The following is a 27,096-nucleotide window of genomic DNA, read 5'->3' as shown; positions in this document are numbered from 1 at the left end:
AATTTCAATTCTACCTCCTCTTACCACCCATTAGCAACTTTTCAAACACTTGTGTAGGGTGGGTTATTTGATGGCTCCATTGATAGCAAGGATTTTGTATTTAGATCTCTGGAAAATAGGTTGTGATATAGGCTATGATTCCTCTCTGAAAACACCATAGTGGACCTAATCCTAACCCTCCGCTTATTTCCAGTATTCATCTTGGTAACGTTTGGTAGCTTTGTTAGCAATATTCAGAAGTCCTTTTTGTTTGTAAGATGAACTAGTTTTATTTCTTTCTCCTAGTGAAGTGAAATCGCTCAGTCGTGTCCGACTCTTTGCAACCCCATGAACTATAGCCTACCAGGCTCCTCCGTCCATGGGATTTTAAAGACAGCAGTACTGGAGTGGGTTGCCATTCCCTTCTCCATTTCTTTCTCCTACCCCTCTAATAAAAGAAAATTTCAAATATCACAATGAAATGTTATCCCTTCAGAATGAGTTACAAATTTAGGAGCTCCCAATACTGAGAAGTAGAACTTCTATACCAGGTTTTTCCTATATACAAATCCCACTTATAGATTTTTCCTATATACAAATGCATTCTATTTAATAAGAGTAAAGAAAAATTTTTAATAATTAAAATACTCTATTCAGCTTCAAAAGTTTCCATGAAATAGGAGCTATTTCTTTCCCAGCTGTTCTCATCAAACTTGTTTTCAAAGCAAACATATTGTGAAAAAAAGTAAAGAGAATAAAAGTGTGAACATATCTTTCCTTTTGTGTTTGGATGAAAGTGAAAGTTAGTTGCACAGTCGTGTCTGACTCTTTGTGATCTCATGGACTGTAGCCTGCCAGGCTCCTCTGTCCATGGAATTCTGCAGGCAAGAGTACTGGAGTGGGTTGCCATTTCCTTCTCCAAGGGAATCTTCCTGACCCAGGGATCAAACCTGGGTCTCCTGCATTGTAGGCAGATTCTTTACCAAGTGAATCACTAGGGATAGATGATTGGTATTGGCTAATGGTTGTAATGTAATGTTTCTAACATAGGTATCATATGAAAATTGGGCTTATGGAGAACCTAATAATTATCAAAATGTTGAATATTGTGGCGAGTTAAAAGGTGACCCTGGTATGTCCTGGAATGACATTAACTGTGAACATCTTAACAACTGGATTTGCCAGATACGAAAAGGTAGGATGACCTGCCCTCTGCTTTATGCTTTATCTCAGATTGGAACACTAACCTCCTGTGATCCCAAAGTCTTCCCTTTATTCATGCAACCAAACAAGCAGAATAATATAAGGGAACTGCCAAGGGCCATCACTTGACAGGATAAGAGTGAACTCGCTGAATATAGATAAATCCTCCAAAGGAACAGAGGATGAAAAGGGCAGCCCAGAATGCTGGACCAGAGCATGGCCTCCAAAATAGTTCTCACGAGCTGCTGTTCCTGTTCATTTCCTACAGTCGTGGGAGTGGGTAGATGTTTGACTCTGTAAGCAGAGTAAAGAGAGTGGGATTTCTATTGGGGGATTTTCACCCTCTGACCCACATTCATCATCCAGTAGGTGATATCTCCCTCCGTCTGAATATACTGCAGACTGATTTCTCAAGGATGTTCATCCGAAGAGCTGGCACCATTTTGAGGTCCCTGATGCTGTAAGAGCCACCATGTTGTTGATGGTCAGCAATGATCAATACATACGTATCAGTCATGATTAATGACTCACAGAACTCCACATGGCCAAGTCAGATTCTTTTAAGATAAATAGGCCCACCCTTGAACCAAAATGTATATTAACTGCCTCCTTTGTCAACAGATAAATAGAACCACATCGCCCTCTGCTGTCTGGGAACCTCGGCTACAGCTCCAACTCTTGCTGAAAATACTGTTTGCCTTGCCTTACTCTTCCTTAGATGAGTGTTTGCAGTGTTTTCAGGATGGAGGAATGAATCAGTTCAGTTCAGTCGCTCAGTCGTGTCTGACTTTTTGCGACCCTGTGGACTGCAGTACGCCAGGCTTCCAAAACTGTCCATCACCAACTCTTGCTTGCTCAAACTCATTTCTATCCAGTCAGTGATGACATCCAATCATCTCATCCTCTGTTATTCCCTTCTTCTCTTGCCTTCAATCTTTCCCAGCATCAGGGTCTTTTCAAGTGAGTCAGTTCTTCACATCAGTTGGCCAAAGTGTTGGAAATTCAGCTTCAGCATCAGTCCTTCCAATGAATATTCAGGACTGACTTCCTTTAAGATTGACAGGTTGATTCTCCTTGCAGTTCAGGGACTCTCAAGAGTCTTCTCTAACACCACAGTTCAAAAGCATCAATCCTTCAGCACTCAGCTTTCTTTAGGGTCCAACTCTCACATCCATACATGATTACTGGAAAAACCATAGCTTTGACTAGATGGACCTTTGTCAGGAAAGTAATATCTTTGCTTTTTAATATGCTGTCTAGGTTGCGACAAGTTGACTCACTGGAAAAGACTCTGATGCTGGGAAAGGTTGGGGGCGGGAGGAGAAGGGGATGACAGAGAATGAGATGGCTGGATGGCATCACTGACTCGATGGACATGAGTTTGAGTGAACTCTGGGAGTTGGTGATGGACAGGGAGGCCTGGCGTGCTGTGATTCATGGGGTCACAGAGAGTCGGACACGACTGAGCAACTGAACTGAAGTGAACTAGGTTGGTAATAGCTTCTTTTACAAGGAGCAAGCGTCTTTTAATTTCATGACTAGAGTCACCATCTGCAGTGATTTTGGAGCCCAAGAAAATAAAGTCTGTCACTATTTCCATTGTTTCCCCATCTATTTTCCATGAATTGATAGGACCAGATGCCATGATCTTCGTTTCTTGAATGTTGAATTTTAAGCCAGCTTTTTCATTCTCTTCTTTCACTTTCTTCAAAAGGCTCTTTAGCTCCTCTTCAGTTTCTGTCATAAGGGTGGTGTCATCTGCATATCTGAGGTTATTGATATTTCTTCTGGCAATCTTGATTCCAGCTTGTGCTTCATACAGCCTGGCATTTCGCAGGAATTTGGAGGAATGAATAGTGGCCAGTTTTTCTTTAAAGGTCTCTTTGCTCCCAAGGACTAATTTCCTTGTGTGTTATTGGTAGCTCTATTCTTACAGATGTTAAATTCATTAAACCAAAAGCTACATAACTTGAGTCCTTTTATCAGATTCTGACAAAGTCCAGGTAGATCATTAACTACTTGGAAAGAAAAATATTTAACTTTTCATAAAATGTGCATTTAGTAAGAATATGCTTTTTTGAAGAAACTATATTTTATAAATAAATAGCTCATATCTAATGGTTTCAAATAATGAAATTTATACTTTCACAGCTGATTATAAGATGTGTTACTGTAAAAATAACATCCATTGAGCAGCTTCTAAATACCGATAACTTGCATATTTTATCCCATCTCTTTACGTGTATGACAACTCCTTTTTGTAGTTGAGAAAATTAAAGGTAAGAAATTTAAACCTGAACTAGGATTTGAACCTAGGTTTTCTGATTCCAAAACTCGTGTTCTTTTCTTTCTTTTATATAATGCTACTTGTAGTGATTGAAAACTGTCTTCCGATTTTTAGTGGTATTGTACCTAATTTGTTGAACTCTTAAACTCCTAATTTTGTTTCCCTTTGCTTTTCTCCCCCACAACATGATAGTAGAATTGGAGAGTGGAAGGAAGAGAAAGAAGAGTTAACTTTTAGCTATATTAATCCATGAAAATAATGAAACCAGAGGATATGAAATAGCACAAATTCAATCACCTTTTATATCTAATTTTCTCTTGTTTTCCAGGACAAACTCCCAAACCTGAGCCAACACCAGCTCCTCATGACAGTAGGTGTTTCCGTTTTCTTTTTTTCTTTTTTAAAATTTAATTAATTTATTTTAATTGGAGGCTAATTACTTTACAGTCTCGTGGTGGTTTTTGCCATACATTAACATGAATCAGCCATGGGTGATTCATGCATCTCCCCATCCTGAACCCTCCTCCTACCTCCCTCCCCACTGCATCCCTCTGAGTTGTCGCAGAGTATTGGCTTTGAGTGCCCTGTTTCATGCATCGAACTTGGACTGGTCATCTGTTTTGCGTATGATAATATACATGTTTCAATGCTATTCTCTCAAATCATCCCATCCTCGCCTTCTCCCACAGAGTCCAAAAATCTGTTATTTACTTCTGTGTCTCTTTTGCTGCCTTGAATGTAGGATTGTCATTACCATCTTTCTAAATTCCATATATATGTGTTAATATACTGTTTGTGTACAGGTTATTCTTTTTTTATTTTTTTTTTGAAGGATAATTGCTTTACAGAATTTTGTTGTTTTCTGTCAAACCTCAACCTGAATCAGCCATAGGTATACATATATCCCCTTCCTTTTGAATGTCCCTCCCATCTCCCTCCCCATCCCACCCCTCTAAATTGATACATAGCCCCCGTTTGAGTTTCCTGAGCCATACAGCAAATTCCATTGGCTATCTACTTTACATATGGTGATGTAAGTTTCCCTGTTGCTCTTTCCATGCATCTCACCCTCTCCTCCCCTCTCCCCGTGTCCATAAGTCTGTTCTCTTTGTCTGTTTCTCCACTGCTGCCCTGTAAGTAAAGTCTTCAGTACCATTTTTCTAGATTCTGTATATATGCATTAGAATATGATATTTATCTTTCTCTTTCTGACTTACTTCACTCTGTATAATAGGTTCTAGGTGCATCCACCTCATCAGAACTGACTCAAAGGCATTTCATTTAATGGCTGAGTAATAGTCCATTGTGTATATATACCACAACTTCTTTATCCACTCATCTGCCAATGGGCATCTAGGTTGCTTCCGTGTTCTAGCTATTGTAAATTGTGCTGCAGTGAACAATGGGATACGTGTGTCTTTTTCAGTCTTGGTTTCCTTAAGGGTATATGCCTAGGGGTGGGATTGCTGAGTCATATGGTGGTTTTATTCCTAGTTTTTTAAGGAATCTCTGAACTGTTTTCCATGTGTCTGTATCAATTTACATTCCCATCAAAAGTGCAAGAGTCTTCCTTTTCTCCACACCCTCTCCAGAATTTATTGTTTGTATGCTTTTTTATGATGACCATTCTGACTGGTGTGGGGTGATATTTCATTGTAGTTTTGATTTGCATTTCTCTGATAATGAGCAATGTTGTGTATCTTTTCATGTGTTTGTTAGCCATCTGTATGTCTTCTGTGGAGAAATGTCTGTTTAGGTCTTTTTCTCACTTTTTGATTGGGTTGTTTGTTTTTCTGGCATTGAGTTGTATGAGCTGCTTGTATAGTTTGGAAATTAATCCTCTGTCAGTTGTTTCATTTGCTATTATTTTCTCCCATTCTGAGGGTTGTCTTTTCACCTTGCTTATAGTTTCCTTTGCTATGCAAAAGCTTTTAAATTTAATCAGGTCCCAATTGCTTACTTTTGTTTTTATTTCTGTTACTCTAGGAGATGGGTCATAGAGGATCTTGCTTTATGTCAGAGAGTGTTCTGCCTATGTTTTCCTCTAGGAGTTTATAGTTTCTGGTCTTACATTTAGGTCTTTAATCCATTTTGAGTTTATCTTTGTGTGTGGTGTTAGGAAGTGTTCTGATTTCATTCTTTTACATGTAGCTGTCCAGTTTTCCCAGCACCATTTAGTGAAGAGACTATCTATGCCCCATTGTATATTCTTGCCTCCTTTGTCAAATATAAGGTACCTATAGGTGCATGGGTTTATTTCTGGGCTTTCTATCTTGTTCCATCGGTCTGTATTTCTGTTTCTGTGCCAGTACCATACTGTCTTGATGACTGTAGCTTTGTAGTATAATCTGAAGTCAGGAAGGTTGATTCCTCCAGCTCCATTCTACTTTCTCAATAGCTTTGGCTATTCAGGGTCTTTTGTGTTTACATATGAATTGTGAAATTTTTTGTTCCAGTTCTGTGAAAAATGCCATTGGTAATTTGATAGGGATCACATTGAACCTGTAGATTGCATTTGGTAGTATAGTCATTCTAACAATATTGATTCTTCCTACCCAGGAATATGGAATATCTCTCCATCTGTTTATGTCATCTTTGATTTCTTTCATTAGTATCTTATAATTTTCTGTGTATAGTTCTTTTTTCTCCTTAGGTAAGCTTATTCCTAGATATTTAATTCTTTTTGTTGCAGTGGTGAATGGGATTGATTCCTAAATTTCTCTTTCTGATTTTTCATTGTTAGTATATAGAAATGGAAGTGATTTCTGTGTATTGATTTTGTATCCTGCAACTTTCCTAAATTCACTGATTAACTCTAGTAATTTTCTGATACTGTCTTTAGGGTTTTCTATGTACAGTATCATGTCATCTGAAAATAGTGAGAGTTTTACTTCTTTTCTGATCTGGATTCCTTATATTTATTTTTCTTCCCTGATTCCTGTCACTAGGACTTCCAGAACTATGTTGAATAATAGTGATGAAAGTGGACACCCTTCTCTTGTTCCTGATCTTAGGGGGAATGCTTTCAGGTTTTCACCACTGAGAATAATGTTGGCTGTAGGCTTATCATAAATGGCCTTTACTATGTTGAGGTAGGTTCCTTCTATGCCCATTTTTTGAAGAGTTTTAATCATAAATGGGTGCTAAATTTTGTCAAAGGCTTTTCCTGCATCTATTGAGATTATCATATGATTTTTATCTTTCAATTTGTTAATATGGTGTATCACATTGATTGATTTATGTATATTGAAGAATCCTTGCATCCCTGGAATAAACCCAACTTGATCATGGTGTATGAGCTTTTTGATGTGTTGCTGAATTCTGTTTGCTAAAATTTTGTTGAGGATTTTTGCATCTATGTTCATCAGTAATATTCATCTGTAGTTTTCTTTTTTTGTGTTGTCTTTGTCTGGTTTTGGTATAAGGGTGATGGTGGCCTCATCGAATGAGTTTGGAAGTGTTCCTTCCTCTGAAATTTTTGGAAAGAGTTTTAGAAGGATAGGCATTAGCTTTTCTCTAAATGTTTGATAGAATTCTCCTGTGAAGCCATCTGGTCCTGGGCTTTTGTGTTTTGGGAGATTTTTGATCACAGCTTCAGTTTCAGTGTTTGTAATTGGGTTGTTCATAATTTCTATTTCTTCCTGGTTCAGTCTTGGAAGATTGAACTTTTCTAAGAATCTGTCCATTTCTTCCAGGTTATCCATTTTATTGCCACATAATTGTTCATAATAGTCTCTTGTAATCCTTTATATTTCTGCATTGTCTAACCTCTCCTTTTTTGTTTCTAATTTTGTTGATTTGATTCTTCTGTTATTCTTGATGAGTCTGGCTAAAGGTTTGCCAGTTTTTTTTTTAATCTTCTCAAAGATGTTAGTTTTATTAATCTTTACTATTATTTCTTTCATTTCTTTTTCATTTATTTCTGCTTGGATCTTTATGATTTCTTTCCTTCTGCTAATTTTGGGTTTTTTTGTTCTTCCTTTTCCAGTTGTTTTAGATGTTAAGTTAGGTTGTCTATTCAATGTTTTTCTTGTTTCTTGAGGTAGGATTGTATTGCTATAAATTTCCCTGTTAGAACTACTTTTGCTGCATCCCATAGGTTTAGAGTTGTCATGTTCTCATTGTCATTTGTTTCTAAAATATTTTGATTTCCCTTTTGATTTCTTCAGTAACCTGTTGTTTGTAGCTCCACCCGTTCAAGCACTTAAGAGGACTCCCTTGCCTGGAGTCCTTCTCTGTTGTTCGGCACATCAGAAACATAGAGTGGCTCCCCTGACTGGGGTCCTACTCTGTAGTTCAGTGCGTCAGATGTTTGATAGGCCAATCTCTCTATTGTTCAGCTGCTGATGCTGGCAGATGGGGAGAGAGAGGCTATGGTGATGACTCCACCCCTTATGCGTGATTCAGCAGTATCACTTTGCCTCTATGGCGGCCTGGCTTTCCTCCACAGGCATTTCCCACCACAGTCTCCTCCCTCACATCCCCTCGCTGTTTCTCCACAGTCAACAGCAACCCTCGCCTTGGGATTGCTCCACAGTCCCTAAACTCCAGCTCCCAGCTACTGAGCCTTCCACGGGACCTGTGTCCCTGTCCGGGGTATGTATGGCCGCAGCAAGGACTGTCTGATTCTCATTCCATTTAGGCTGCCACGGATCAGCTGTTTCACTCTCAGCCTTAAATGTTTCTCCTCTTACTCAGACAGTTGCCCTGATGTGGGGATCAGACCCCTGCTTCAGTTCCCCCACCCACTGAGGGCAGGTACAGTCTTACTAACAGTCCTGTTTTTCCCCCTAGTTCCTTCCTCCTACCGAGTTTTGCGTGGTTCTATGTATTCTTTTCTGCTGGTCAGATACTCCTGTCTGCTCTCAGCTGGTGTTCTGCATGCACTTCTGTGTCTGAAGGTGTATTCCTGATGTATCTGTGGAGAGAGATGTACTCCATGCCAACCTACTTCTCTGCCATCTTGTTCTCCCCTGCCTATTTTTTTTTTTCTGACATTGATAGCTTTTTTTTCTCATTGCTTTCTCAATGGGAAAAAAGAAAAAAGTTAACCCTGGGAAGATAGAAGATATTCTTACTATCTTTGAGAATCTCATGAGAACTTGCATCTTCTTCTCCAGACAGATACTGACATGCACAAGCATCAGGCATGTTAACGCAATTGCTCAATGTTCGTGAATCAAATCAAAGGGCCTCATATATGACTTTCCTATATCTGCTGTAACAGATTACCACAAATTTGGTGGCTACATGCTTTTATTCTATTTCAGTTCTGGAGGTCAGGAATATGATCTCAGTTTCCCTGGGCTGAAATCAAGGGATGGACAAGACCATGCTCCTTCCAGAGGCTCTAAGGGAGAGTCTATGTCCTTGCTGTCACCGGCTTCTAGAGCTGCATTCCTTACATTTGTTGGTTAATGGCCCACTCTTTCATCATCAAAAACAACCATGTAGCATCTTCCTTTGTCACAAAGCCACCTTCTTCTGTGCTCACATCTCCCTCTGTCTCCCTCTATAAGGATACTTATGATTTACATTCGGGGCCTACCTAGAAAATTTAGGATAATCTCTCCATCTAAAGTTTTTAACTTAATCACATCTACAAAGTACCTTTTTTTTTGGTATAGCATTTACAAATTCCAGATATTAATACCTGGGTATCAGGACTTCCCTGTTGATCCAGTGACTAAGACTCCATGCTCCCAATGCAGGGCCAAGGTTCGATGCTTGGTTAGGGAACTAGAACACACACTGTCACAACTAAAGATCCCAGTGTATGCCACAACTAAGACCCAGTTCCGCCAAATAAATTTAAAAACAAAAAAGACATGGGTATGTTTTAGACTCTTGTTCAGCCTGCTAAGCACAGAACCATAGAATTCTTGGGTTGGGAAGAAGCCTTGGAAGCTCTCCAGGTATCGGAATTCCTTGGTTCTCCGATTATACATTGAAGCATCAAAGTACCTCTGTTAAAACCTCTTTGTTACACTGAGATGAAAACTGCTTTCTCATGGCTTCTATTCTTTGAATCTAGAACATCTGGGTACATGTATGTTAATCATTCCAGCTCTGTAATTCTTTGATGAATGTAACATTGGGAGTTCTCTTACCCAATAATGACACATGGAACTTAGTTTTTACAGAGTTGTTGGAAAGTGATATTTGGGTTTAGATAATTCAGTCTGTATTGGCATAAATGTTCTGCTCCTTCTGAGTTCTCAGAGTTGCAGATACCTCTGAAGAGCTACTCTGCCCTTTTCACTTTTGTGTAGCTTACATACCAGATTCTTGAATTCATCTAAGTAAAATTCATCACCTTTTAATTTATTTTTCAGATCTACCAGTCACCGATGATGGGTGGGTTATTTACAAAGACTACCAGTATTATTTCAGCAAAGAGAAGGCAACCATGGACAAGGCACGAGAATTTTGCAAGAAGAATTTTGGTGATCTTGTTTCGATCCGAAGTGAAAGTGAAAAGAAGTTTCTATGGAAATATGTAAGAATGTGATTAAGAATGAAATAGTGACATGTGATAAGCAACAATAATGTCTGTGATTGCTACCCCATGGTGCAATTTCCAATTATGTGCTGAATTTGAACCTCCTAAGGTCAGGAGTAAAGATATGAGTCCCAGGGGAAGGGAGGAGGGTGTTGGCCATCACTTAAGTGAATGACTTGATTGCTGGAATATTCAGTGCAGAATCATAGAACCACTTTTTGGGAGGACTGACTGGGCTTTGGGAGAATCCAGACGTGATGGCTTGACTTCACTAATTTTGTTTTCAAAGATTATCATTCTTAACTAGTTGTTATGTATTAGTCCTGAACCCTTGTGTACAGTGCAAGTTGATTATTAATTTATGTCTTAGTTGGATTAGTTTCTTGGTCAATAGATAGTTCAGTTCAGTCGCTCAGTCATGTCCAGTATATAGTACAGCTTGATTATTCATATAAAACTGTTTCTCAACTATACCAAAATTTCAGCTAACAGTTAAAGTATAATTGATTTTTTTTCCAATCATGCTTCACTCTTTAAAAATGCTTTCTCTTTAAAAATCGTCATAGCATCTTTATTGTTATCCAGCAAAGAGGTAAGAGAGAAGGAAAAATTAAATTCAACAGTAATGAAAGAGGAAAAATTCATTTCATTATGAAGGTTTTGGAGTGTAGTCTGATTCATCTCCATTTTTATAGATATATCATGGTTTGAAATTTTCAAGGTATTTCCTAATATTGCACCAATATATATATATGGATGGAGAAGTCTTTCCTTAGACACATAATCCCAAATTATTACTTTGTTTAAAAGAATATCTTTAATAATATCTAATTACTCATGATTTTTGATATTATAGAGAATGTCTTAAGGTATTTGCTATGTAAATACAGATTGTTACATAATGTGCATTTTTTTCCATTTTATTTCTGTGAAAAACATTGAATGTACAACAAAGTTTCTGGTTGAATGCCTCCTTAGAAAAGTCCCTAACAGCCTGTCTCATTAACCTGTACGTTTTATTTAAAATTTGCCTATCATATAAGTACAGATTGAACTATATGTAAACTTACATGTTCTAGGTGAACAGGAATGATGTACAGCCGGCATATTTTATTGGTTTATTGATCAGCTTGGATAAAAAATTTATGTAAGTAAATAAAAATAAAACAACTTTGCTAAGGACAGTGATGTGATGAACACTAAAGAGTGATTTTCAGACTTTCTTTTTGCTAAATGCATTTAAAAAATTCCTACTGGGCTCTTAATCTACAGAGCATCTTTTTAAAAATCTAATTAAAAAAAATCCTTTTAGGTATTTTCAACAGTATAGTTCTCAGATAAACAACTCAAGCTCTGATTGAAACTTGCAAAATGTCACCTCTCTTTGTTTTAGGAGGTCATTACCTGTTAGTAAATCATCTATTAGGAAGATGTATTACCCAGATATGAATATTGAATTTATTTGAAAAATTATTCCCATTGGGACTGTCTTTGGTGCCCAGAACCAATTGTGACTGCTATTGCTGTTTTTGGCAAGACCCAACTCACTCTCATTATTATTTTTTAAAAAGATTTAGAAATTAAAAAAATTTTTTGACTGCTCTAGGTCTTCATTACAGCATGAGGGCTTTCTAGTTGTGGTACACAGGCTTAGTTGCCCCTTGGCATGTGGAATCTTAGTTCCTGACCAGGGATGAAACCCATGTCCCCTGCATTGGAAGATGGGTTCTTAACCACTGGACCATCAGGGAAGCCCCACAGAAATTATTTTTCAAGATCAGGATGTTTGCTGTTCCTTTGGGCAAGCATCCATTTTAACCACCTCCAAAAGAGAAGGTTGAATTAAATGATCTCTTTTCTCTTTCCAGCTAATAGTCTCAGAATTTCTGTAATTTATGAAAATAAACATTGGCCTACCTATCTTAGAGAGCTTCCCTTGTGGCTCAGTTGGTAAAGAATCCTCCAGCAATGCAGGAGACCCCAGTTTGATCCCTGGGTTGGGAAGATCCTCCGAAGAAGGGAAAGGCTACCCACTCCAGTGTTCTGGCCTGGAGAATTTCATGGACTGTATAATCCATGGGGTTGCAAAGAGTCGGACAGGCCTTAGCAACTTTCACTTTCACCTATCTTAGAAGAAACCGGAGTAAACATGAAAAGCAGAGAATGGGGCCCAATGAGAAACTCTATATTCTCTGTCTCTCTGTGGGTAGTTTTGTGAGAATCATGCCCAAGAAGTACTATGGGAAGATGTTTACTTCGAGTCCATTTTGGGGTAATGGAATCTCCATTTCTTCTCTCACTTCAAGACTAAAAGCACTTACCTTTTCTGGGGAGGGAAAAGAAGGCAGACTAGTCAGGCATCCAGTTGCTACAGGAGATCTCAATGCCCCAGGAGCAGCAGCTACCTTTCCAGGGTTCCTAGTGGTCTCTGTAGAGAGCTCTCTTCTCTTTGCTTAAGATGCTATGGTCTCTTCATCTTAATTAACTTGCCTGTTCCCACAACTAGGCTGTAGCCAACTCTTGTAATTAGACTTTTGCCTAATACCTGAATTTTCTTTTCCAGTTGGATGGATGGAAGCAAAGTGGATTATGTGGCTTGGGCCACAGGTGAACCCAATTTTGCAAATGATGATGAAAACTGTGTAACCATGTATTCAAATTCAGGTAGACAAGATCACAGTCTTCTTTTTAAAAAATTTTTTTATTAAAATTACATAATATAAAAGATACTATTTTAACCATATTTAACTATACAGTTCAGTGGCACTAAGTACAATTCACACTGTTGTAAAACTCTCACCATCATCCATCTTCCTGTTTTTCACCTTCCTAAACTGTAACTTAGTTCCCATTAAACACCAACTCCTCATCCCCCACCCCAAGCCCCTGGCACCTGCCGATGTACTTCCTGACGCTATGAATTAGACTCTTCTAGGTACCTCGTGTATGTGGAATCAAGCAGTATTTGTCTGTACCTAAAGTGCAGAAGGCAATGGCACCCCACTCCAGTACTCTTGCCTGGAAAATCCCATGGACGGAGGAGCCTGGTGGGCTGCAGTCCATAGGGTCGTGAAGAGTTGAACACGACTGAGCGCCTTCACTTTCACTTTTCTCTTTCATGCATTGGAGAAGGAAATAGCAACCCACTCCAGTGTTCTTGCCTGGAGAATCCCAGGGCCGGGGGAGCCTGGTGGGCTTCCGTCTATGGGGTCACACAGAGTCAGACACGACTGAAGCGACTTAGCAGCAGCAGCAAAGTATGTTGGAATGCATTTTTAAGGTTAACTTAATATATATCCTATGGACAGATTATACCTTCATTTTTTCTGCTGTGCTGTATAGTAAGTTCTCATTAGTTATCTGTTTTACTCATAGCAGTATATATATGTCAATCCCAATCTCCCAATTCATCTCACTTCACTTTTTTCTCCTTGGTGTCCATACATTGGTTCTCCATGTCTGTGTCTCTATTTCTGCTTTGCAAACAGGTTCATCTATACCATTTTTCTATATTCCACATATATGCATTAATATACAATATTTGTTTTCCTCTTTCTGATTTACTTCACTCCGTATGACAAACTCTAGGTCCATCCATGTCTCTGCAAATGGCACAATTTTTGTTGCTTTTTATGGCTGAGTAGAATCTGCCCTGTGGTGTGATGTGTCATTTGCTACATCCCTAGGCTAAAAGTAGCAAGTTGTGTGCTTACATCAGATAAGAAAAGAAGAGAGAATGAAGAATTCTAATTTTAGCAACACAACTGTTCAATTTGTAAGGTGAATGGGTGCTACATCCTTTCTTCTTATAAATAAATAAGCTAATGAATGACAGTCTTCTCACTTTTCATTTTATGAAACATTTTTTATCTCCATGTCTTTATCTGTAAAATGGGAATAACAACAGAATATATGTGATGTTGAGAAAATTGAGGAGATCATACATCTAAACTACTAAGCAAATGCTTATAATATAAAATTTAGGTATTATTAGATTATTATTGGAGAAGGCAATGGCAAGCCACTCCAGTACTTTTGCCTAGAAAATCCCATGGATGGAGGAGCCTGTTAGGCTGCAGTCCATGGGGTCGCTACGAGTCAGACATGACTGAGCGACTTCACTTTCCCTTTTCACTTGCACATATTGGAGAAGGAAATGGCAACCCACTCCAGTGTTCTTGCCTGGAGAATCCCAGGGACAGGGGAGCCTGATGGGCTGCCGTCTATGGGGTCACACAGAGTCGGACACGACTGAAGTGACTTAGCAGCAGCAGCAGCAGCAGATTATTATTACTAGCAAGTCTGGCTATTTAAATAATTGTGCAACACCTAATGTAATATTTGCTCATAGTAAGGTCTTGATTAAAATTGAACTATTTTAAGTGAAATCTCAAAAGGTTATCCACATAGATCTTTCTGATCTCTTGTGTAAATGATGTTTGTAGTATAAACCATTTTTGAGAATCCTTATACAGTATAAACACATTTTTAAAAGTACTTTTAACTGCTGCTGCTGCTAAGTAAAATAGATAAACAACAAATACCTACTGTATGGTACAGGGAACTCTTTCAATATCTTGTAATAGCCTATAATGGAAAAGAATCTTAAAAAGAAAAAATATATATATATATATTCTTATATATATAATTCTTATATATATATTCTTTTTCAGATTCTTTTATATAGTAGATATAAAATGGAGCCATTGTGCTGTATACTCAAAACATAACATTGTAAATCAACTTTACTTCAATAAAACGTCTGTTTGGGGGGAAAAAAGTGGTTTAAAGGTAAATATGTAAATCTAATATAACTATTCTGTTGTTTGTCAGGGTTTTGGAATGACATTAACTGTGGTTATCCAAATGCCTTCATCTGCCAGCGCCATAACAGCAGTATCAATGCCACAGCTGTCCCGACCACAGTGTCAGTCCCAGGAGGTTGTAAAGAAGGTTGGAATTTTTACAATCACAAGGTACTAAGAAAATCTAGTTGTAGTCCTGGCTCTGATCAATATGGAGAGTGGCAATGCAAATCTTTCAGCTTTAAGTTAACTTTTGCTTACCTCATCACTTCAGAAAATTTTAGGCAAGAGTTCCCATGTTAAATTCTGTATGGGAATTGAGAGTAGACTTGAAGATATTATCCAAATACACTAATGCCTGTTGTCCCAAGGGAGAAAAAGACTAACTTTTTTTTTTCCAATTCTGATTGGTTGTGAGCAAACATATATTTAGCTCTGAATCATTTTCATTTCTTCAGTACACACTATTATCTTTATGTAATTCCTATGATTTTTTTCCCTTCCATCCCAGTGTTTCAAAATCTTTGGATTTGTTGAAGAAGAAAGAAAAAATTGGCAAGAGGCACGAAAAGATTGCATAGGATTTGGAGGAAATCTGGCATCCATACACAATGAAAAAGAGCAAGGTGTGTGAGCTGTTTTATAGTCAGTGATGCACATAAATATGTAATTTTTCCCTAAAAAATGGTAGACTGTTGCTTATAGTAAATGATTTTTTGGTTTTCCAGAGGAAGAACAAACTCTTATTGAGACTCTTTTATTAGTTGTAGGCACTATGCTGCGTGTCTTATGTGTAAATTGCCCTTCCATTTTTATAACGAATCTATGAAGCAGGAATCATCTGTCCATTGTGAATGAGGAAGTGGTGTTCAGGAAGTCTTAGGTCAAGGAGCTTGGTGGGAAGGGGTAGGAGGGGGAATCAAACTGGGTCTTCCAGCTTCAGTTCCATCGGTTTCTGCCAAACCAGTTTGTTCACAAAAGAGCCAAAGAAATAGAGGTTTTCTCGGAATAAAATTTTAAAATTGCTTATTTTCCATTTACTGCTCTTCTAGTCACTTGATCCTATAACTTATAATTCAGTAAAACTAATTTTCCAATACAAACATTGAACAAATTGAGAAAAATAAATTGATAAAACATGAGGATAAGCCAGAGCTTTAAAGAACAGGAGGAGGAAACATACCATTTCCATATAGCAGATAATAAAATTCATTATATCGTTGTCAATAGGAGGTACTTGATGCCTTTTACTTGGTCTTTTGGGGGCCACCTTATTTGTAGATATTTGCTTAGTTACTTTAAAAAGGATGTTGACCAACTGTGGGCCATTCAGATGAAAGTAACTAAACAGATGCAAGTTTTGAAACCACAGCTAGCCATAAGTAAGGACTGTTCGAAAGACCCTAAATTTCACAGTCAGAAGAGATGTGAACTTTGAAGGACTGTCCCATGTGACTCGAGAAGGAAGACTTAGAACCCATGAGGGGCAGTTACAGGGAAACAACTTTAATCTCAGAATTAGGAGCTTATTCCAACAATTAGAGTTAATTGGATGGGTTGCTTCATGCATTTTTAAAGGACTGTAAAAATGCTTATATTAGAATGTACTCAAGTGGGTGCTGCAGAGTCACATATGTTGATTGGTATATAGCCTGGAAGATGCTCAATGAATATTTGTTGTACAGAGGAATTTATGCAGATGTTGTGGGGGGAAAGATGTGGACAGGATGTTTTCTGAGTTCCCTTTTGGTTCTGAGATTCTTTGACTTCCAAAATCATTTACTGGAAAAAAAAAATGGTTTATCTCAAAAAATGTAAGTAAGAAGAGAGACCTTGGAAACTTGTATGTCACTCTCCCAAATGTTAATTTCAGTTCATAAATGCCACCATGTGCTTTTTTGGAATGCATTCTACACTAAATCAACATGGCTTTCTCTGAGAACCTTTGACAAGTTCAGCAGCTTGCCAGATGCTGGAATAAAAGTGTCAAACCATAGCACACAATAAAAAAATTCAAGAATATAATATTCACATTTCTCTAACCAGTCTACCACATTTTGGGCTTAGCTACCCAGCAGAGAAACACAATAATTGATTTCCGCTCTTAACCACAAAGTTCTGATTCCTGGCATCACAAAATTAGAACCTGGGTAATAGAGATGTGCAGAAGGAAACAATTTTCAGATAAAATAACATTATTCCTGGCAAAACAGGCACACGTTGAAGTCTTATTGTGGTTCTTGGCAGAAAACAAGTCAGTGTTGAAATATTGGCAGGTAGAGCTTTTCCACATTTCATTTCAATTTGGGGATAGGGCAAGAGTTATGATCTTGTTTGGGAAATAAAAACACAATATAGCTGTCCATGTACTTTGTTTTGTGAAAATATTAGAATTTTTTCTTTACTTTTAGTTAATTGAGAAATAAGCAAATTTCTGAGCAGGGTGATGGCATCTACTTTTCTGCTGAAGATTAAGCATGTAGCAGTGGCTCTTCTCTGGAACTGTTTTTTCTTTTTTTCATGAATAAACAGATAATCTCTGTAGGTGAGCTTCTATTTTACATTTTGTATTAGTGAGGCAAGTGCTTAGTCATTTGGTTTCCTATTTTCATTCAGGAGCCGTGTTTAATTGTGTATGTTTGAAAATTGCCCTGTAAAGCAGTGACCGCCCCCCCAACCTTTCGGGCACCAGGGACTAGTTTCATGGCAGACAGTTTTTCCACAGACTGGGTGGGGAGGTGGTTTCGAGATGATTCAAGTGCATTACATTTATTGTGCACTTAGTACATTGTGATATAGTGTTAAATAATTAGATAACCCACCATGTTCCCTGGTGGCTCAGAGGGTAAAGTGCCTACCTACAATGTGGGAGACCTGGGTTCGATCCCTGGGTCGGGAAGATCCCCTGGAGAAGGAAATGGCAACCCACTCCAGTACTCTTGCCTGGAAAATCCCACGGACTGAGAAGCCTGGTAAGCTATAGTCCATGGGGTTGCAAAGAGTCGGACACGACTGAGCGACTTCACTTCACCATATGAAAAATCAGATCACCAGGCATTTAATTCTCATAAGGAGCATGCAACCTAAATCCCTCACATGTGCAGTTCACAGAAGGCTTCACAGTCCTATGAGAATCTAATACCACCCCTGATCTGACAGGAGGTGGAGCTCAGGCAGTCACGTGAGCAATGTGGAGCATCTGTAACTACAGGGAAGCTCCGCTCACCTTCTGCTTACCTCTTGCTGTGTGGCCGAGTTCCTAACAGGCCATGGACCAGTCTGTGGCTCAGGGATTGGAGACCCCTGTTGTAGAGTCAAGGTTCTTCCAGTAGGGGTCCATCTTGTCTTAGGTGTCCACGGTTCCTGGCAGGTGAGATTGCTGACCTCAGAAGGCAGCTGCTGTGGTTTGGGAGGCATGGGGATGGGCTACTGGAGAGATGATGGGCAACATGTTACACTTAAACCTTTTACAGCTTCTCCATATTTGCCACCATCCTTTCTGCCACAGAATTGGTAAAGAAGCAGCAGGCCATATTTGTCCTACCCTCTCTAAATTTCTCTAGAATTTCTCTCCCAATGATGTGAGCACTTAGCATCAGGATGCCCCCTGGGTCCAAGTACACTCACTGGACACGGATGGCTGCTTACCCCTAGGAGATGGCCCAAGGAATTCTTTGGGTTTGGCAATCCAAGGTGGTGATCATTTGAGAGCCTAATGCTTTTTCATTTTTGACAGATAGTTTTTGTTTTCAGAACTTTTCTGAATTAAGAGCTCTTTTTGGCCCCCAGTTGTTACAGTCAGATTATCTTATTTATTTAATTAGGATACCTGCTAACTCATAGGATGACTGCTTGTATCAGAAAAATGTTCTTCTTCCTACAAGATGGTAGGCAGCCACAACACAGATCTTAATGTACCAGATGGAGAGTGGGGCATGGGTTGGACTTTAGCTGCCCCTTCCCCAGTGCTCTAGTGCCCCTGAGCAGACCACAACCTATACAACTGTCTACAGTGACCAGGATAAAACCTAGACTTTTTGTTGTGAGAAGCTTTTCAAAGTCCAAAGCTGAAGTGGTAACATGCTGGTCAGGTTAGAATGTGTTTGTTTTCATGGTAAAACTTTTAAATGATAATAAAGACATTAATCATGTGCTTTGTATTTGTAAATTCATGTATTTCGAATATTTTTGATATTGGAGTATTTCCCCCCAAAGTTCAAAAATTATCTTGTGAAACTTTCTTTCAGCATTTCTTACATATCATATGAAGAACTCCACTTTTAATGCCTGGACTGGGCTGAATGATATCAATTCAGAACACACCTTCCTTTGGACAGACGGACGAGGAGTTCATTACACAAACTGGGGGAAAGGATACCCTGGTGGGAGAAGGAGCAGTCTTTCTTACGAAGATGTAAGTATCACTGTCAGGCCACCTCTCTGTACACTATCAGTTTGCTTCAGGTCACCATGGTAGTGTTTAATCTTCTGTGAAAAATCTACTTTGATCTGATTCATTCTCACAGATTTTAACTGTTTCAAACTGAACCAGTCTTGAATGAAGGAATATAAATTCAGTTAAGAACTCTGTATCTTTAGGTTAAGGGTAGGAGGAGATGGTGATGGTAGTGAGGAATAGGGAAAGTCAGCTGCAACGTGGGCTTATGCTGTAGTCAGCATGTACACTTGAACGCAGAGTTACCTACGTTCTTTGCATCAGCTTCCCCTAAACTCTTGAAGCTGTTGTAGTATTTGGGATATAGTTACTACTACTGCTTCTAAAGATATCATCATCATCATCATCATGATTGAGCTGCCATTTGCAGGGTGCAGACCACGTGCCAGTCTGCTAAGTACGGTCATCTAGGAGATAGAAGATGGCTTCATTATTTCACTACTTTTGACCTTGTATCATTAAAGCCAACTAATCAGTGTTAAATGCTATATTAGGCATTTCAAAATACATGAAGCAACATAAGATTTTATCCTTACCTTGAAGAAGCTTACACTTCAGCTAGATATCAAGTCTTGTACAAGAAAGAAGAGTGTAGCAGAATGAAAATGTGTAATGAGAAGAAGCTATAAAGCATGATAGCAGTTTGGAGGGAAGAAACTTACTATCTGTGGAACATACACAACGTATCTAAGGAAGTTTTCCTTTGGTGGGAAGAAGGAATATGAGGAAGAATCAGCTATGGGTCTTTTCACTCGAGACCTTTAAAACACAATGATCAGGGGAATGTGACAAGGGGATTGGGAAGTCACGTTAAGTGGGAAAGGTGAATAAAGTCTTTAAGAAAAAGACACAAGCTGGGTTTAGGCAGGACTAAAGGACTTTGAATATAGCAGGAGTTTCATGCAGAAAAGAAGTAGGAGTCAGCTTTAGAGGGTGGAAAATAGAATTTAGAGAAATTTGGATGCCCTAGGAAAGAGTTTGAACTTTCTCAGACAGGCAACAAAAAAAAGGTTTGAGCAGAAAAATGATTTGATCAGGATGGCATCTTTATAAGAATTAATTTGGTCACTATGTGTAGGGTAAATATATTCTGGTTATGGGTAAATGATCTTCTGAGGAGAAATTATTTGAATCCTTATTACATAAATGAGGGCTGAAATGTAGAATGGAGTGAGAGGGTTTGCTTAGAAAGACTTCATGGATGAGTGATAAATTTTATTTAAAACAACAAAATTCATTATGGCTCAAGTTTTTTTTTTAGAACATAATGTAAAGGAGAAATAACAAAAACAAACTAATCTATAAACTGACCATACAGGGCAAAAAAATTGTTAATTTTTGTTATTTTTATTCCGAGATTTTTTTCTTAGCTTGTATAAAAATATAAAGTTTATATTTCACACATACAAAAATCAACACATATGTTGTGTTGTTACAATTTCAGAACTTTTAAAATAAAGAGGATTAGATAGAGTTTGATAAAGAGAGTGGGAGAGAAATGTTCACATGAATTTTACAGAGGAAATATGCTTGTTCTGTACAGTTTCCTGGCTTAGAACAGAGATGCTGAGCCAGGATAATGAAAGATAAGAATAGCTAAGAAGGGATGAGTGGAGAATCTTGGAAATGTAGGATTAGGGGGTTCCAGATAGTTAAGGCTCATAGGATAATGAGGCTGGAGGCGGGGAGGCTGAGAAGATGACTCTGGCCAGAGTGAAAGGTGTGGTAGCTTTCTGGGCATTTCTGATAGCAACATTTCTCAGAACCAGTCCCCAGATTTAGTAAGCTCCAGGAGTTGGTGATGGACAGGGAAACCTGGCATGCTGCAGTCCACAGGGTGGCAAAGAATTGGACATGACTAAGTGACTGAACTGAACTGACTTAATTTTCAATTAAAATAGCAAGAGTTCAGTGTGAGGGATCTGCATGGAAGTTGGTACAATTGTGTAGAAAGTCATGATGAATCGAACGTGCTGTCAATGAATTGTTGTTCAGTCACTGAGTCATGTCAGACTCTTTGCCACCCCATGGGGTGCAGCATATGACTTCTTCCTCCACTATCTTCTGGAGTTTGCTCAAATTCATGTCCACTGAGTCAGTGATGCTATCTAACCATCTCATCCTCTGCTGCCCCCTTCTCCTTTTGCCTTAAATGAATTAGGACTATCCTAAAATTTGAAGTTAGGGATTAAGGATTTTTTTTTTCTGCTTTTTAATGATTGGTTTAAATAATTGTTGGTCCATATTCGGCTTTTTTTTTCCTTCCATGAATATACAGGCTGACTGTGTTGTTATTATTGGAGGGAACGCAAGGGATGCCGGAAAGTGGATGGATGACACTTGTGACAGTAAGCGAGGTTATATATGTCAGACACACCCTGGTAAGTCCTAACAGACCTCACCAGACTGTAAGAGGTGGGGTTTTTACATATTTTTTAAGAATAACTTTCTTCTCAATTTTTTTGTGAGTCTTAAACTGCTCTAAAATTTTTTTTTGCTTAAAAAAGGTGACCCCTCACACATCAATATGTTTATTTGATTCACACTTTCATCCATGGATGCCTGTTACAGACAAAAAGGATATTTTCTGTAATTTATTGATGAATGTGCTCCCTCATCCGTTACCAGAAAATCTGCATGGATTAAACTTGAAGTTGAAACTTTTTCTAATTTTGATAGAAATTTGGGGTGTTTGCTTACCTCTGCTTAAAAAAAAAATGAGTGGGGACACCTCATTTAAATTCATGTAATTTGAGAATCATTGACCCCAAACATCATATATGTTTCAGTATTTGTTATGTATTCTATTTTTTTTGAAAAGTAATTGTTTTACTTGTGGTCCTTTTTTTCATCTTAGCAAGCCTGACTATGGTTCAAGGAAAATATAACAGATATGTGGATATTGACAAAGAATCTAGATTGTAGTTATGTACATTTTAGTTTCAAATGAAATTAGAAAGTGGTTAACTACTTAAGAAGAGGATCAGAAAACAAAAGAGGTTAGAGACAAGGGTTGGAGATGAGGTGGGTTGTTGTCACTCTGAGCAGAGCTCTTAGAGGAGTTTGAGTTAGAAGGTACATGCTGTCCCAAATATAACAAATTTTTCTGTTCTTTCTGGGGAATCAGGGAACGGTGAGTGAAAATCACTAATGATATCTTCAGATGATTGGAAAGTTGTGCAGAAATTCTAGCCTTCTGTTAATCCAAAAGCCAACCCAAGCCACGGTCGCAGCTCTGACTTTGTTATGCCCTTCGAGCACCAGAACTTTAGGCCACCAGTGACACTTCTGTGTTTCTTGTCTTGGGGGAAAGAAGGGAGACCCCTTCCAAGAGTGAATGATAATCCCTAGACTTACTTAAAATCATTTTTTTTCTTCTTCCTGTAAACATAAGAGATCGGATATTTGCTGCCAACAAAAAATATCTTTAAGATTTTTAATGATTTAGGTTTAAGGAGAGGTTGGCAGTATTAAAGTGAAAAAGGCAGAATATAAAATTTTACAGACTATTGATGATGCAAAAAAACCACTTTGAACTGTCTTAAACAAATAAGAACATAAACGCTATGGGAATGCATCAAAATAGAAATAGTGGATATGTGTGGATCATAGGATTAAGAACTTTAGTTACTGCATTGTACTATTGTATTCTTCTGGATTTTTAAAAAGTTTCTCTCTCAAAAACTCTCTCTCTATATATATATATATTTATACTTATATTGTATATGGGCTTTCCTGGTAGCTCAGACAGTAAAGCGTCTGCCTACAATGTGGGAGACCCGGGTTCAATCCCTGGGTCAGAAAGATCCCCTGGAGAAGGAAATGGCAACCCACTCCAGTATTCGTGCCTGGAAAATCCCATGGACCGAGGAGCCTGGTAGGCTACAGTCCATGGGGTCACAAAGAGTCAGACATGACTAAGCAACTTCACTTCACTATATTGTATATATTATATAATACCTCTCTCTATATATATATAAATTATAAGGAAATACTAAACTATTGAGGTGATTAAATTCAGAGTAATTTTTTCTCATTTTTATGCTTTTCTGTATTTTCTAAAATTTCAGCAAAGAACATGTGTTCAGTAATTTTTTAAAATACTGTTGTTCTCAAAAATTCCCTGATGGTCCAATGGTTAGACTCTGTGCTTCCATGGCAGGGGGCACAGGTTCCATCCCTGACTGGGTAACTAAGATACTTTAAGCCATGTGGTATGACCTTAAAAAAATTAAATAAAATAAATAAAGATAAAATAGTGTTTTTATTCATATGAATGTGTATGAATAAAAATGAATTAATATATTCATGTAAATATATAAAGATATAGAAATAAAGACATGAATGAATACATATGAATATATGAATAAAAAACACTTACACAATCCATAACACATGTTCCTTGATGAAATTTTAGAAAATACAGAAAAAGATGAAAAGAAAAAGTTACCCATAATCTTAGCACCTGAAAATACCTCTCAAAAGTTTAGTTTTTCCTTGCAATTTCTTCTATGAATGTTTTAATAAATAAGCTAGTTAGATAAGGGAGCTAATTTCCTGGCTGCATATAGCCTTTAATAAAGCTTTTTAAAGCTTTATCTTAAGCATCATTTGTCACCTTTAGCAGACCAAAGCTGTTCCAATGATACTAAGACAAACCCAGCTCTCCCCAAGCTGGGAAAAATAGGACTTGACTTCCTGCTGGCTGTAACATGTAAGGATCCTGGGCTGGGGCTCTTGGGTTAATGCTATTGTACCAACACACGGTGGCAGCAGCAGCAGCAAGAAAGGGGAGGTTGCCCTCCCTCTTTGCTGAATCAAAACTGCTGCCTTTGAGTCATCAGAGGAAAGTTTGGCATTCATGGGGTGACAGAACAAGGCACATGGTGGGTTGGGTTGGTATACAGTGGAACAGATCAGAGAATTGGCCAAGACAACATTGGTAGGCAAGGATATGTGGAGCCCTAGACCAGAGTTGGCAACCTTTTCCTGTAAGAGACAGATTATAAATATTGCAGGCTTTGCTGTCCATAAAGTTTCTGTTGCAATGACTCAACTCTGCTGTGATCGTGGGTGATCATAGTCCATAAACAAGCAAGCGTGGCTGGGTTCCACTGAAACCTTATTTATGTGCACAAATTTGAATTTCATGTAATGTTTACATGTCACAAAATATTGTTCTTTGGTTTCTTTCCCCAACCATTAAAAAAACTCATGGGCTATAAAGACAGACAACAGGCCAGATTTCACCCTCTGGCTGTTACTCAGTGACGTCTGTTCTGCTCTTGGGCCTCCACTAAGGCACACAGAAACAAGATATTTTTGGGTCTTGATCAAAGTCTGGGTGGGTCTAGAGTAGTTATTAGAAACCCACTCTTAAGAGATTGAGGAGGAATGATCAGAAAGCTAGAGTGACTCTAACTTGCAAAGGCTGCAGTTTAGATAAGGCATGGAGAATAGATGCTCTTAACTCATCGTAAGAATAAAGCTTGATCCTGACATCAAGGTTAAATGAACTGGCAACTGTTACATGGCTTCACTTCAGAGCATAAACCAGTCTCTTGAAGGTACATGAATCACTGATGAAGTCACACAGATGAAGTCAAATAGATATAAATGCAAATTCCATGGGTAGAATGGAACAGAATGGGGGAGAAGAAGGAGAAGAAGACTGTTCTCGACCTTAATATTTAACCAAAGTGGAAAAAAAAAAGATTAGTATTGATGGGTTAATAGACATCCTCTAATTTGTGGATTTAAACTGTGGCATTTCTCTCATTCAAACCCTAGATCTCATTGTATTTATAAGTGTTTTTGGTTGTATAGTTTAGAAACTTGATCATGTATTTCTCTTAATATTCTAAATAGAGTTTAGAAATGACTTCAATCAGGCATACTGATTAAAAAACAGAACTTTGTGTTCTCATTTGAAATGGCCTATGGAAACGTGTTTAACACTCAATGGTTTGAATTTGGGCTATTTAGTTTCTTTTTAGGATGCATGAAATATAGAAGTCGTGTGCTGATGGCACTCAAGTTGTGTTTAGTGTTAGTGAAAATATTTCTTTTCATTCCAGACCCTTCCTTGCCGAGTTCTCCAACAATTCCGACAGATGGTTTTATTAAATATGGTGAAAGTAGTTATTCGCTTGTGAAATTAAAGCTGCAGTGGCATGAAGCTGATGATTATTGCAAGCTGCACACTTCTCACATTGCTAGCATTCTAGATCCTTATAGTAATGCTTTTGCCTGGATGCATATGCAGACACTGAATGAACCTGTATGGATTGCCCTCAACAGTAACTTGGTAAGATGCTGGAAACATACGTGACTTGACATGATTGATAAATGGTAATTAAATCTGATTTTCATCTGTTCATTCTGTTGAATACTGTGAGAGAAACTGCTACCTAAAGCCTATTATACAGAGTGAAGTAAATCAGAAAGAGAAAAACAAATATCATATATTAATGCATATATATGGAATCTAGAAAAATGGTACTGATAAACCTGTTGGCATGGCAGGAATAGAGATGCAGACATAGAGAATGGACTTGTGGATACAGTGTGGGGAAGGGGGAAGGAGATGGTGGGACAAATTGAGAGAGTAGCATTGACATATATACACTACCATGTGTAAAATAGGTAGCTATTAGGAAGTTACTGTCTAGCCCAGGGAGCTCAGCCAGGTGCTCTATGACAACCCAGAGGGGCAGAGTGGGAGGGAGGCTTGAGGGGGAGGGGATTTATGAATACTTGTAGTTGATTCATGTTGTTGTATGGCAGAAACCAACACAACATTGTAAAGCAATTATCCTCCAATTAAAAATAAATTTTAAAAAAAGGAAAGAAAATGATACTAACATATATGAGACCCAGTTTTTCTACCACATGGTGCCTTCAAGGATCTGGCAAGTTAGTGATGTATGTCTGAAATCAAACTAAGACTTATCCAACTGATATTAACTCTCATATTGGTTTTGAATATTAAAGTTAGATTCTGCATCTGTTCAGTTGCATGTATGAACTTAAGTCTTTTTAATGTCATGATTACAACTATGCCTTAGGAGTTAAGAAAACATCAGGGGCATGGTTCCTGGGCAATGAGGGGTTCTCCCTATTTTTTGTGGGAAGTCATTCTACAGTTGTTATCCTTTCTGAAGTTGTGCAACTTCTATTCATATGGGGTAATTTTCATTGCAGTCAGTTCTCTGGATTCTATAACAGATAAAGAAGGTTGGCAGAGGATGGGATAGAATGAGAGATGAAGATCAGAACTAAGAGTGGTGCTGGAGTTGCCAAAATTTTTCTAAAATGAGTCTTCTCTGACACCACGAGATCCATCTCTCCTCCACCCATACGTCTATCCATCTAACTAGTCAATCAGTAAACTTCCTAGTACAATAAACAGAGATTTCAATAAGTAATTAAGAGATAATACAAGTGTCAAAAAGGGATATAGACAAAGTGCTGTGACCTGAGAGAAAAGGGGTCATTTGTGCCAGGGGAGATGACCAAGAGAGCTTCTCAGGGAAAATCAAACTTTGTAGATATAGTCTAGCATGGTGGAGTGTAAGGAAGGAGTACCAGGAAGAGAGAAAAGGATAGAAGAGGATAAAACTGGAAAGCAGACTGGTGTCAGACTTTATAGGACTTATTCTACCTGGATGCAGAAATGGAAATTTACACATCATGCAATGACTATTTCCTGAGTTAGGGTGTGTGTAGTGAACATTTAAAAGTAAGTAGTTCCAGATGATCTTATTTACAAAGCAGAAATAGAGACACAGAGGTAGAGAATAAACATATGGACCCTAAGAGGGAAAGAGAGGGGTGGGATGAACTGGAAGATTGGCCTTAACAT

General features: G+C 38.2%; 1 protein-coding gene across 2 annotated transcripts in view; it reads left to right on the top strand.

Annotated features, from left to right (window-relative positions):
• Positions 1 to 27,096, top strand: part of MRC1 (mannose receptor C-type 1) — a 124,612-nt gene that overhangs the window by 69,805 nt on the left and 27,711 nt on the right. For both annotated transcript variants that reach the window (XM_055429510.2, XM_055429502.2), the window contains exons 15-24: positions 1,030 to 1,174; positions 3,798 to 3,839; positions 9,805 to 9,968; positions 11,051 to 11,118; positions 12,535 to 12,635; positions 14,805 to 14,947; positions 15,288 to 15,402; positions 19,024 to 19,190; positions 21,511 to 21,613; positions 25,310 to 25,539. In XM_055429510.2, coding sequence (XP_055285485.1) covers positions 1,030 to 1,174; positions 3,798 to 3,839; positions 9,805 to 9,968; positions 11,051 to 11,118; positions 12,535 to 12,635; positions 14,805 to 14,947; positions 15,288 to 15,402; positions 19,024 to 19,190; positions 21,511 to 21,613; positions 25,310 to 25,539 — 1,278 coding nt within the window. The remainder of the gene's footprint in view (positions 1 to 1,029; positions 1,175 to 3,797; positions 3,840 to 9,804; positions 9,969 to 11,050; positions 11,119 to 12,534; positions 12,636 to 14,804; positions 14,948 to 15,287; positions 15,403 to 19,023; positions 19,191 to 21,510; positions 21,614 to 25,309; positions 25,540 to 27,096) is intronic.

This window comes from Moschus berezovskii, chromosome 15, assembly GCF_049115385.1.
Source record: "Moschus berezovskii isolate FMDL1 chromosome 15, NW_MosBer_1.0, whole genome shotgun sequence".
In the NCBI taxonomy this organism is placed as follows: Eukaryota; Metazoa; Chordata; class Mammalia; order Artiodactyla; family Moschidae; genus Moschus; species Moschus berezovskii.
Note: the sequence above shows the minus strand (reverse complement) of the source record. Positions and strands in the feature narration are given on the sequence as shown.